The 13,278-nt window shown below is 35.7% G+C and overlaps 1 protein-coding gene across 2 annotated transcripts in view; it reads left to right on the top strand.

The window, feature by feature from the left end:
* The window catches only part of LOC150077282 (ecdysone-induced protein 78C-like), a 496,295-nt gene that overhangs the window by 311,962 nt on the left and 171,055 nt on the right, over positions 1–13,278 (top strand). For both annotated transcript variants that reach the window (XM_090386083.1, XM_090386082.1), the window contains exon 2: positions 2,733–2,857. In XM_090386083.1, the coding sequence (XP_090242209.1) occupies positions 2,733–2,857 (125 nt within the window). The remainder of the gene's footprint in view (positions 1–2,732; positions 2,858–13,278) is intronic.

Genomic DNA, 13,278 nt, shown 5'->3' with positions numbered 1-13,278 from the left:
ATAATTTACCTAATTTACCTTTTTTAATAATTTACCTTTTACAAAATAAAAACAAAAAGCTGGAAATATATGCAAAAATTATTGCAATGTCCACTCTTTTTAATACATTTTAAAAATTTTAAATTAATATTAATAAATAGATCATAAAGGGTGCCCAATTTACTAAATATAATAAACTGAAAGCATGATACTTCAGTGCAAGTCAGTGAGGGTTGCAAAATCGGATAAAAGTTTATTAACGCTTTTTACGAGCAATTGCAATTTTCAGAAACACAGAAAAAAGAAATGAATAATATGCAGAACATGGGAAGGAGGGCTGCTTCAGGAAATGGAACTGAGGGAATGAAAGACGATGAAGAAGGAAAGTTAGTACAGTACTGTGAGTTTGAACTTGACTCTTGTTCCGAACAGGTTTGAAAGAAATTTTTTGTTTCGCCTTGCATAACTATATTATGCATATGCAGAAGGAGATGAAAACATGTGTACAGATATATCAGGGTTATGATATCAGAGGTAACGGTATTCCATGCATAGAAACTTTGAAATTTGTTGGTAATTAATAGTTGTTAAAAAGACTTTCTTCTCCTTGAGGTAGTTCTAGTATGAGGTTTAAGCAAATAAAGATTATATTATAGTTAGAATCAATAGAGAAATCTTTATCGGTAGAGTCACTGAGATATAAACAAAAAGAAGTGAAAGTACAGAATCTTGAGATACTCTAGCATTTGATGACAACTTTGAAGTAAAAAAAAAAAAAAGTACCATCCATCGCCGCAACACTGACCCGCATGAGATAAAACTGGGCATTGAATCTCAAAAGAGTGATGATATGTATAAGACGTAGCTTGCTTTGCAAATCGTTGTGCGTAACTGTTTGAAATGCCATGAGCAACTGCTTGTAGTTTTCCCAAAGTTTTTTCATAGAATTTGTTTATAGATAAAAGACGTAAGTTAGGAATTTTCAATCAATTGACAGTAAACGAATTCAGACTGCTAAGTCTGAATTCCACACTCCACCTTAAAATATCATCCTTCATCTAAACCTTGGTTTTCCAATAAATCTGCTAAGGCTGTTCAAGATAAAAATATCGCATATCGCAACTGCCTTGTATCCAGTTCTCCACCCTAAACCAAATTTACAACAATTGTATAGAGTTATTAATCAGTCCAAACTAAAATTTGATCGCACTATGAGTAGAAAACTTGCTTCTTGTCTAAATGGTAGTCGAGCATTTTGGTCTCTTGCCAAAGCTATTGGCCGCAACTTTTGCCCAGCTCTATTCCCACCTCTGTCAAAACCAGTTGGTTCTATTGTCACCTCAGCTAAAGATAGAGCTAACCTACTAGCATCTGACTTTTCTTCTAACTCATGTATTGATGATCTTGGTAAACCACCCCCAACCATTCTCAGTACATTCCATTCAATGCCTCTTGTGGTCGTCAGTCAAAAGAATGTCAGAAGAATTTTGAACAGTCTGCCAAGAAAATCTGGGTTTTTTTTCCTTTTGCTCTCAGCGTTACTTTTCTTCCAAACAGCTATTCGCTCTGTACAAATATCAAATCCTTCATACCATGTAATATTTTTCCCTCATTTGGGGCGGTGCCTCCATAACCTCCCTCCTACTTCTAGGCTCCATTCAAAAGAGAACAGTTAGGTTAATTAATGACCCATCTCTAATAAAGTCTCTCCATTCCCTGTCTCATAGAGGCTCTGTTTCTGCTGCATACCTTTTCTATAGATACTTCCATGGGCACTGTTCTTCTGAATTGGCTTCTATAATTCCCACTCTCTCTTCCAAAGCAGTCCGAACACGTGCCGCAGTCAGTCATCATCCTTTTACTGTTCAACTTCAAACTCACAGAACCAACTTTTTTCCTTCCTCATTTATTCCTTGAACTTCCGTTTTCTGTAACAACCTCCCTTCATAGGCATTTCCTGAAAATTTCAATTATCTCAACCTTAAATCCATGCACGGTACTAAGTACTGTATATTCTAATACGCTTAGGGTTTTCATAAAGAAAATTAATTTCCTTAATAGAAACCAATTCACTGCACGGATACAAATATGTCAGTTAATATATGAGATGCAACTTGTATATTAAGAATATATTTATCGCTTGAAAGCACCACTAATGTTAATCTATTTAATCGCGTTTCCGATGCAACAAATTTTTCTATGTAATTAAAAACAGAAATCAAACTAGTGTGGTAAATTTAATATAGAAAATCGAGCAATTTTGTTACGAACAACAAAGAAAATAGTTGTCTAAAAGATTTTTTAGGTTTCTGGTTGCCTTTAGATGAGCAAAAAGTTTTGACCTCTGTAGCAAGAGAGAATTTGGAGAATCATTGTCCGTGCAAGTACTCTTTTTATTTATGTTCAAATTCTGTTCAAAGCGATATGTAACGACTAGTTTAAACTTTAACATTTTGTGTTGATTTATTTATTTTTCTCCTTTTTTTTTTGTAGTTTTTTAAGTACCTGTAAAGTCATTTGTTTATCCATAGGAGCATGCATACCACATATTGGGAAGCTGCTGCGAATGAATTATTCAGTGTTAGAAATAATTGGTACGTTTATAATGCAACGTACTCTTTCTATGTATAACGTCAGTGTTTGCTGTGTTGTAATATTCTATAATTATACTGTGTATAGTTAGTTGTGAAAAAAATGTTGTTTCAATTTACAGCACGACACTGGGACTTATCTGAAAATCCTGTTTATTGCAGATCAACAATTCACTGCCGCAGATTCCAATAGCAACACACCTTCAAAGTCTTTCGTACCCTGTAAAGTCTGTGGAGATAAAGCCTCTGGTTATCACTACGGTGTAACGTCCTGTGAAGGTTGTAAGGTAAGGACACGTTGCACTTATGATTTATATTGCGAAGAACATCAACTACTGAATACAATTTGTATTATATTTCCATAGCTTATTATGCAATCTGATTAGCTGCGATTCCGATTTCTCATGATCACTTCTACGCACACCAGTTGTCATTCCGTAATCCATATTGGTCGTGTAGTAAGCAGCGCCATCTATTAAGCTAAGAAATATATCGACTTTCAAAACTTGGATAAATACCACGTTATTTTTTTTTTTTTTACCCTTAACTAAGATTTCGGCAGTTTTATTGTTTTGTTATTGTTATATATATCTACATTTCATTTATTTATAAATAAAATTATTATATAATAAAAAATTTTCAGTTTTAGTAATGAAATAAAAAATATACTTAGTATAATATATAAGAAATAAATATTAATAGTATAAAGGTTTCAGTTAAAATATGCATACAGTAGCCAAATAAGACACAATTCCACCTTCGTGATTTAAGCTAGTTTTCTTATCTAGTGACTGCTCCAGTTTTTTTTTTTTTTTTTTTTTGTAAACCTCACAACGTGCAAATCGGCCAGTGAACACATTTGTGTATAGACATAAATAAGGCCCTCGGAATAGGGCAAGAGAACTAAAACGGAAACCCGTCAAGAGATTCCCAAATGTGGATATTCAAGCGAGATGGCTACCTTTGGGAGAAGGCACTTATCTTGCTCTCTTTTCAGTATTTTAGACTGTTAGTTTATACAGTATTTAATCCCTACTAATCTATATCTTTCAAGTGAACTTGTACTACATTTTTCATCAGATTTTAATGAGCGGAAGATCATTCATCTGATCAATCCTCGAACTTTAACAATAAGCTGGCCAATTTCCTCTCTGTCTGTTCTGCTCATGATGATACAATACTCCTCATCCACATTTTCAACCAGTGTGGGACCTCCAAAAAGATCGCGTTTCTTTGCCTGTATGATATTAGTAACTGTCCAATATTAGTAACTGTTAAATATTTTCTTTCTAAATACCATTGACCTTCCTTCACTGGCTGCAAATCATATTCACAGTTTTACTGCTGAAAACGCCCCACGCCCCCCCCATTTTCTTGTTTGTTTGACAAGTTTTGCACTGCACAAACAGCTAAAATACCTGATCTTCTCTCATTTCCTTAAATGCCTATGTCCTGCTGTCGATAAGAGATGATAATTTAATCATATTCAAGGAAACAAATCTCAATTCTGTGATTACTTGCAAAAAGCCATTTTTATTCTCTTATTTATCATCGATAATATGCAAATCTCTAGGACATTTTCATTTCTCCGTCCGGAGACGAAACTTCTGATCTTTCTCTGGCATAAGCACAGCACAACTAAAGTTGCCCCGATCACATCAGAAAGTATTTTCTCTCCCCGTGTAATTTTTTTTCCTAGGTAACTACTAGAAGCTTTCTAAAAATCCTAGATTTTGTTCAAAAGAGTGAAAGTAGGTCAATTATGTGCCTCGTTTCAAACGAACTTATATTCACCTAACACAGTTTTTGATGAATCTATTTCACCGCCATGCAATTTCTGCGGAATAGAGGCGTAATTACAGATTCTGGACGCCAGCAAGATTTTCGGGTGTGCCCGATTCTTTAGCAATTGTACTCTAAGGCAGTGGTACAGTAGTTAAGTAGTATGCACTACTGTGGAATGCTTTTCTACAAATATTCCATGGGAATATAAATTTCTACTGAAGTTCCATCTATAATTTTTTCTAAATTTAAAATTATCCATTCACAATCAATTTCAAGCATATCCGAATATTTTTCTTCCTCTGTTCATTTTTATTTATTTTCTTTTTTTGCATGCGACCTTCCTTCTTATTCCTCTTCTGAAAGGTTCAAGCTACGGATATTGAAGTCCAATATTAGTAACTGTTAAATAATTTAAATAATCAGTGAAGTTCGTTTGTTTTCCAACTCTGTCTTTCCACGGTACTTAGAGTGTTTTAGGTTCAACTATTTTTCATATTTATAATCACCACTGAGATGCAAATGCAATAATAATTTGTACTATCTACATCACAAGTCAGCAACCCAGTGGCGCAGTATACCTTCATGGGAACCCAAGGCAAAATGGACTTTGGGGGCTCCATCTAAAGAAAAAACTAATAAAGAACATTTTCAATTTCATTTTATTGTGACAACAAAACAAACAAATTATATGACATAAGAACTAAATATATAATTTTCACCAAAATCGGTAAAACCATTTAAAAAAAAAAACGTAATTTTCAAATTAATCTTCAAGCAGAAAGTTCAGTTTCCGATAAAATTCACTTAAAAATAGTAAAAAACAGCAATGAGTTTTTGAAACAGTGATTTCGGGTCCCCCTCTGAGCGGGGCCCTAGACAAATGTCTTTTTTGGATAGGATAACGCGCCACTGTGGAACCCTTTCTCAGTTAGTGTGCCGAATTCGTTCTGGTACAGAGTGTTGGATTCATTGCGGTTTGAGGTATCTTGTACAATAATAAATTGTTGAAATCAGAGAATATAGGCAAATTAAAATATATATTTCATTTGCCACAGCCAGTTGAAATCACTAACGGCCGCTGCTGTCTAGTACAGGTAGCAATAATTATTTATATAGTTTCTCAATTTGTGCCTCTGAAGAAAAGACGCAAGCAGAACGTTTTTGTAAGACCCAGAATTTAGGAAGTGCAGGAAACACAATTATACTGTATTAAAAGGCTTTAAAGAATGTGCGACAAAATTGAAATAGAAGTTTAAGTCGGAGAACAAATTTACTTTGATTAATGGAAGCCTGTTGATGAAATAGTGGATTAGTACTAACGTTGGACGCTGTCGCCTCCTTTGGTTTCTTGTTCGCAATTTTTTATGAACTTCTAATTGAGTGATCTTTCGCAAATGTCGCTACAGTCGATGATAAGCTTTCTCCTTACATTGGTAACTTTAAATAGTTATGTATTCAACGAATAAGCAAAATGTTTTTTCTACAGAAGTAGTGATAAAAAAAAAAAAAAAAAAAGAACAAGGGGAGATTGCAGAATTTTAACGTCAGGAAATTACAGTTAAAAAATATTTTCAGCTATTTCAACTGAAGAGTAGTTCCAATATATTTAATCTTTATTAAATATTTTTTTCTTTATTTTTATACTGCACTATTTTTACTTTTATACTGTTTATTTTTACACTGCCTATCAAGAGTAACAGGACACCATAAAGTTAGGAAAATCGCGAATTTTAATGAAGTAATTAAAAAGGTAATTAATTGCGGGCCAACACCTTATTAACAGTAGCGTATATTTTTGAACACTAATGAACTTGTTGACGTTCTTCTTGTTGCATGGCTGTCCTGTATTAAGACCCGAACTTTAATTTATTTTAAATAATGATAGTTATGAATGTTAATCTACCAACTGCCAGATGATACTCAGAGTGAAGTAGAAAATGGTTTTTCCTTTTTCATTACCGCAATTCATTTTGCAGAGAGTTGCATAAACTGGAGTATCCACAGGGCTACCTTGTTTGCGATTAGAATACTTATGACTGTGAATCATCACTAATATGCGCAATACAATAAGCAGAACTTCTTTGGAGTTGAGCAACACGTTGTAATAACAACCTACTGTTATTACGGGTACACTCCGCTCATTGGTACTTCTTCGCTTTACGCAAGAGGTATGAACGTAGATGACCTTGCATGATGTAGTATAACGGCTTATACTTCCCATTACATGGCAGAAAAAAAGATTAAAAAAAATCATGTTGGTGTATTTAAGCTGTTTGTAATAATCTTTATCAGAAAAATTTGTTCGTCTTCAGCTTTGAAAATATAAGGAATCCTGGTCAAGTCAAACGATGGATGGACGCCCATATCTTTGAACAGTCCTACATTATTTTTCGTAATTAAAATTAACTAATTCCTTTTAATATCATAATTTCAATTCTTCGTTTCATCAAAATCTGTGGAATCTCGTAATATGTGATGTATTTTTGTAACTGAAAAAATCTATGGTAAAATGGTGGACATGCATGTACCAACAATGGCTTTAGCAATGTATAATAGATTAGTTTTAACTCAGGAACTGTGTTCCCCGATGCCACGTTAACTGTTATGGTCAACAAAATAATAACACAATCGAAATACACTGTCCTCTAAAAAAAAAAGTATTTGACCATCCCTGTTTTCATAGTTCATTGGACCCTTCGCAATAAACAATTAACTCAGACAGGTATATAAGGAAGGCGTACGTGCCACACAAGTTAGTTGTTCACCGTGGCACGTAGAAACGAGCTGGACTGATTTCGAAGGAGTGCTGTTATCGGATGTCACGTTGCTAACTTGTCGATTCGTGTGATAACTGACAGTTATTGTTATTATTATTGTTCGAGATTTTCTGGCGCAAGGAATACTTTGGCCATATTGCACCTATCAGAGTAACTACATATAATAGCTGACAGCCTACACCATCCAAAATCGACCATCGCTGATGTTATCATGAAATTGAAGCATGATGGCATCACTGTCATTGAGCAACACACAGTAAGACCATGAGAACATGCTCCACGTGACCGCAGGGTATTCGGAAGCGTGGTACGACAATTTCCTCGTACTTCTATGCAAAACATCAACCAAATTTAAGGTGTCAATAGGTAATGAGGTCTGTTCTAACGCTACTTAACACCACAGTCTCCGTTTTCATGGGAGACTAGTGGGGCATAAGCCAAATATCACCAACTGCAGTCAGCGATTTCGCCTTACACAGTGCAACGAATGCCGTAATTGGTTCACGACAATAGAAATTAGTTCTTCTATGAATGGCGAATCTCGCTATACCCTATTCCGGTCAAAGTGGTTATAATCACCGTCTTCCCCACACCGGGCGGAAAAGACCCGGGTTCGAATACCGTAGATGACGCGAGGAACTTTAATGAGCTTTCACTCCGTGGCTGAGTTAGTTGGTCTCAGGCATAGATATCAAAGTCCCCCCCCCCCAGAAACTGGGGGGTTTTCGTCAGCAAAACAGGAAAATCGACCAGAGAACACACGCAATTTACAGACGTAATACATATACAGTATGGGTATATGGGAGAAAGCTGAGTGACCCTAAAATCTTTGTTGTTTTTCAATGACGCCACGAATTTTTATGGGCTTTTTTCATTCTATGGCTGAATTAGTCGGTCTCAGGCGTGAAGAACAAGGTTCCTCCCGGAACTCTGGTTTTTCGTCAGTGAAATAGGAAAATCAACCAGAGAAAACACGCAATTTATGGACATATGCACAAGGGCAGACAAGATAGTTCTTGGATAGTCCTAATATAACAGGTTTTTTTTTACAGCCTATTCTGATCAGATGGACAGGTGTAAGTGTGCAGGATACCTGAATGAGTTGTACCAATCATGAAGTTCGGAGGAGGTGGGATTATTGTGTGGTGCTTTTTCTCATAGGACTTAAGGACTTTTGGTGGGTTTGGACAGTTCCATGCTCATCCCCACACCGGGCGGAAAAGACCCGGGTTCGAATCCCATAGATGACGCGAGGAATACAGACTCATATTTATATCAACAGGATAATTCCCCATACCGAGCTCTAGCGGGTAGCACAGCCATTGTAATCACTCTGCTTCTACACCTAGCATAAAATACTTGAGTTCGAATCCCGTTAATAACGGGAGGAATTTTTATGGGCTTTTTTTTTACAATGGCTGAGTTAGTCGGTCTCAATCGAGGTCTGCATGTTTTGATCCAAGTCCGAGACGGGATTCGAACCCGCGACCTTTAGGTTCCTAGACACACATACACACACACACCGGGCTAGCCGGGTGGGTAAAGTGCCTGCCTAGCAACCTAAAGGTCGCGGGTTCGAATCCCGTCTCGGGCTTGGATCAAAGTACTGCAAAAACCTTGGGAGGTGCATTATGGCCACAGAAGCCGATGCGCCAACAACTACCAAATAAAAAAAAAATAATAAAAACACACACCTAACCTGACTTTCTGGGTACCTTATCGCTAGTGCTGTTCAAGAATGGTTCATGGTTATGAATCCCTAAAAGTTGGAATGGCTGGTTCAGAGTTCCGAGTTGAACCCAATGCAGCACCTATGGGATGAACCTGAACGTTGGATAAGAGCCCAAACTAGCACTTTCCATGTCGGCAGCCCAACTGGTCGCTGTTCTGCAGGAGGAATGGCGACCTATACCCGCTGCAGTCCATCATTCGTTGGTGGAAAGCCTACTGAGCAGGGTAGAGCGTGACATGCGGCTGAAGAGAGACTGACACGCTGTTGAAGTGAGTGGCATTGACGTCAATGTGAAACCGACGTGTGCCTGGATGCTTTCTGGAGGGTAGTTTATTAGGCATGACGTCAATGAATGGCCTGTTAAAAATATGGATTCAGTTATCTATTATATACTGCGAAGCACTAAATTCAAAAGGCGCCAGTATATCATGTCTGTAAACAGAGTGTATTCTGCGCTTAGTTTCCTATTTCTTTCGTGGGATGAAAAACCGAGTTTTTAAGAGGCAGAAACGTTGCCGCTATCTTCAGAAACCGACTAACTCAGCCACGAGGAGGTGAGAAAGTCCTTCCTGTCTCCACGAGAAACAGTTTACGTTTCAACCGGCGACAAGAACGGATCCCAGACATATTCTACGTGATGTTGAGAGGAAACTGTGAAACAACCCACTGTGCTACACGCGAGAGCGCTCATAAATATACTACTAAACATCCAGTGCATCAAATAACCCAGTTAAATGCAAGCAGGGTCGATTCGTTACAACAGTAAAACACAAAATGATACAGAGCCCGGGTTTTATGTTTCTGTTGTAAGAATATTTATTACCGAGTCAGATTATTAACTTTTCACTACCACTGCATTTTAGTGATCCTCCCGTTCCCTCGACCCCCAAATTATGTAACCCAAGGAGTAGAGGGTAAGGATACGTACTACTAATAATACAAAAAGAAAGGAAAGAAAAGAAAGTAAAAACGAAACCCATTACCATTGATGCCTCAAAATTAGCAATTGGTCCATTTTAAACGCGTTTGATTGCTTATATCCTTCAGTATTTATTTTTCAATCGTGGCCATTGAGCTAGAGTATTAATCCGGTGATATGGTATAATAGTCATCACCATTTATCGTATTTTTTAATTCTAAGGCCAATCTATAATATCGCTTTCAAAATAATGTTTCCTATAATCTGGCCGAATGAAAATTCTTTTTTACAAACAAAAGTTTTCCCTACTGACATAATATTTTCAAGTGCTTCGCTAACTTTCAGACACTCTCTGGTATTATCATTTCTACTAGTTGCCCTGGTAATACACTATGAAAGTCAGTTACTAACTTTCTGAAACACACCTTTCGTCACAAGCGTTCCGCCTACCTTACATTTACAGCCGCTCAAAAGGTCATTGCCATCGCCTCAAACGGAAGGTATCTCCCCCTTCCCACCCCAGGTGAATGCTAGCCAAGTTACTCTTTGGCTGAAGCAAAGCAAGAGTATGAAAAAGAGCGAAGGATTTCTTTCTTTTAAAGTTTTAAAGCTTTTTTCGTTCTAAATTGTCCGACATTCGAGGCTTCTCTTTATCGGAAAGATTTACTTAAGAAATTATGAAGACCTTAGAATAACTTGTTACGTGACATGATGCAAAGAAAAAGAAAAAAAACGAGTCTGTTGTATTCAGGGGCAACTGACTCAAAGAAATCAATCACTTACAACAGGGAATTTCAATCTTTCTCAAGCGTAGACTTTCAATCTCAAAGTTTCAGCTATTTTTGGCTGTTTTTAAAGCTAAAAATAAATGCAGTTATGTATATAATTTCGTGAAATTATATACACTTCATCGCAAAATTGAAATCAGTATGCAGAATACCTGTAATTTTGAGAAAAACTGAAAATATAAAATTAGATTTTGTATCTCGCGAATTAACTTAAATTTGGTATTCAAGTGGTACATTGTAAATTGATAGTGTTGGATCATAAAATGAAACAATCTTATTTTTTAAATATACAATAAAGTCCTCGACTTTATTGGCATTTATTTATGAAAAATTATTCTAAATATCAAAATTTAAAAATAATTTTTGTGTAAATAATGTTTCATATTTCAATCCTCAGATTAGATTTTGAAACTGCTATCATAGATTAAAATTACTTTATTTTAATAAAGTATTAATTTAAAAAACTATTGTTATATACAACGACTGATTTTAATGCACATGTTTTTCCTAAATTTTCATTAAAAGTGAATATTATAATTTTCTATACTGGATCCCAAACTCTCATTAATTAAGAATGCATGAAATTATTTGCTGTTCATAGGGTGATCAGACTGCCCGGTTTTCAACGTTTAGTCCTTGAGTATCAAAAGTTTATTTTAGGGACGTATAAAAGTCCCGGGTGTCGGAAATTATCTTTTATTATTATTATTTTTTTTTTATAGAATCATTTTCAATCTAAAACTCAATCTACTAAATACGTATTTCTAGTATTCAAAAAAAAAAAAAAACCGCTTATGCGCAGATACTAAGAAAATAAGAAAGATAGCCGGGCATATATTTCCCTTCCTTCTCTTCGATCTATTATTATATAAATGATATATTGCATAACTGAAAAATTGTTCGAGAATGAACACACTTCTAGCAAAATTGCTATCCTGGGGTGAAAATCCTGTACTAAACTGATAAATAAGCAGTCTTGGTACAGATTTTGTGTGCACCCACTATGCCATCCTGCACAGCACCTTCTATTGTACAATTTTTTGAATCATCATTAAATGAACCGTACTTCCATGTTATGTACAGTACAGATAAGCAACTACTAAAAACTGAATGGTCTGAAAATTGCATAATAAAAGCAGAAAATGTTCTTTCAATATTTCCTTTATAAGCTATTTCAGCATATAAAGGAAATATTGAAAGAATATTTTCTGAAATTCATGTATCATTCTTCAAAATTATTATAACTGGCCACACCTCAGCTCTGTCATATCGGTATCGAGTTAAAAAAGTATATTTAGTGGTAAAAAACAAACAAACAACAATTTAAAATTCATTTACAAATATTTTGAAATTTATATTTAACGTTATGCAAGTTTAACATTAATTTAACGTGTAATAATTTTATTTTAATATTGCTTAATTATTCCTCAACTATATATTAATTTAATTTCTTTACGATACATGAAACCATTTTTTCTTTTCTTTCGTTTTTAAAGTATATGTTACCTATACATGGTCAGCTTCTTTCTTAAAATTCTCCCGGATTTTATGTTTTAAAACTTATTTTGTCCTCGTTCTGGCTATCAACATCTGGTCATTTGAGCTCCTCATAATTTTTTAATGCCTAAAAAAGCCGTGTTTGAGAAAGTTTTACTTTTATTTTTTCAGATAAATTAAAATTTTGATTCCTAGGTTTCCAAGCACAGTAGTTCTAATCAACAATCATTGCTTATGTAATTCAGGCGCCTAAAATATTATCACGTTGTAGAATAAATTGCATTAAAGGATTATGAAAGATATATGTGAGAAGACAGATGTTAAAGAGGGAAGACAAGTGCGAAACGCAGTCTCTCAACGCTGAACTAAATATAATCGCTATATGAGCCGCAGCCAGTTGTCTCCTTTCTTCCCTCCTGCACCTGTGCATTGAACCTTCCTTCCCCACCTCACCTGTTACTTGAACGTCATGTGATGATGACTTCTCAGTGAAAGAAAAACTGTCTTATTGATAGTGAACTGGATTTCGTTGGTAAAATGTCCTTAAACCACTTATGTATAGGGACTTTCCAATTAATTCGAATTGCCTTTAGAGTATCGCAGTTCCTGTTTTTCCAGTTTTTGTCTATTAAATTACCCAGAAAGACCTGCCGAAGGAGATAATGGTATCGGATAGAAACGGTACGATAAAATCGTTGTTTTGTTCCCTTGGGCAAGAGACGGCCGTGGCGCTTGTATCCATGGCCACCGGTGCGGATCAGCAGAGGTCATTGAACCCAACAGGAAGAGGTCTCTTTTTCTTAGCCTGGCAGATCTTCCTGCATACCAACGCGGTCAGATTAGTTGTCTCTCACCTATCAAGTACCGTTACGAAGAATATGTGTTGCGAATAGGTGTGTTAAAATCCCAGCTCTACTTTGAAGACGTAAAATGGACACCCTGAAAAGAAGCCGGCACTCAGAACTTACTCTTTATTGAAATCTTCTGAATGGTTTACACTGCACTTCGACTCTGTAGCAAGGCAATACTACTCATCTTTCGGAGTAATTGCATGTTTAGAGAGACAGAGAGAGAGAGAGACGAATTCATTTTTAATTATTTAATTGAGTTAACAACTATTTCATTAATAGTTGTTAGCTCAACAACTCAACACTATTTCATTAATTAAATGAAAGAGTGTGAAGTATTGTGTTAATTACGAGCAACCGAG

Source organism: Mastigoproctus giganteus, chromosome 12 (assembly GCF_048544385.1).
Source record: "Mastigoproctus giganteus isolate SK-2022 chromosome 12, ASM4854438v1, whole genome shotgun sequence".
Lineage (NCBI taxonomy): Eukaryota > Metazoa > Arthropoda > Arachnida > Uropygi > Thelyphonidae > Mastigoproctus > Mastigoproctus giganteus.
The sequence above is the reverse complement of the archived record's forward strand: the minus strand, read 5'-3'. Positions and strand labels throughout refer to the sequence as shown.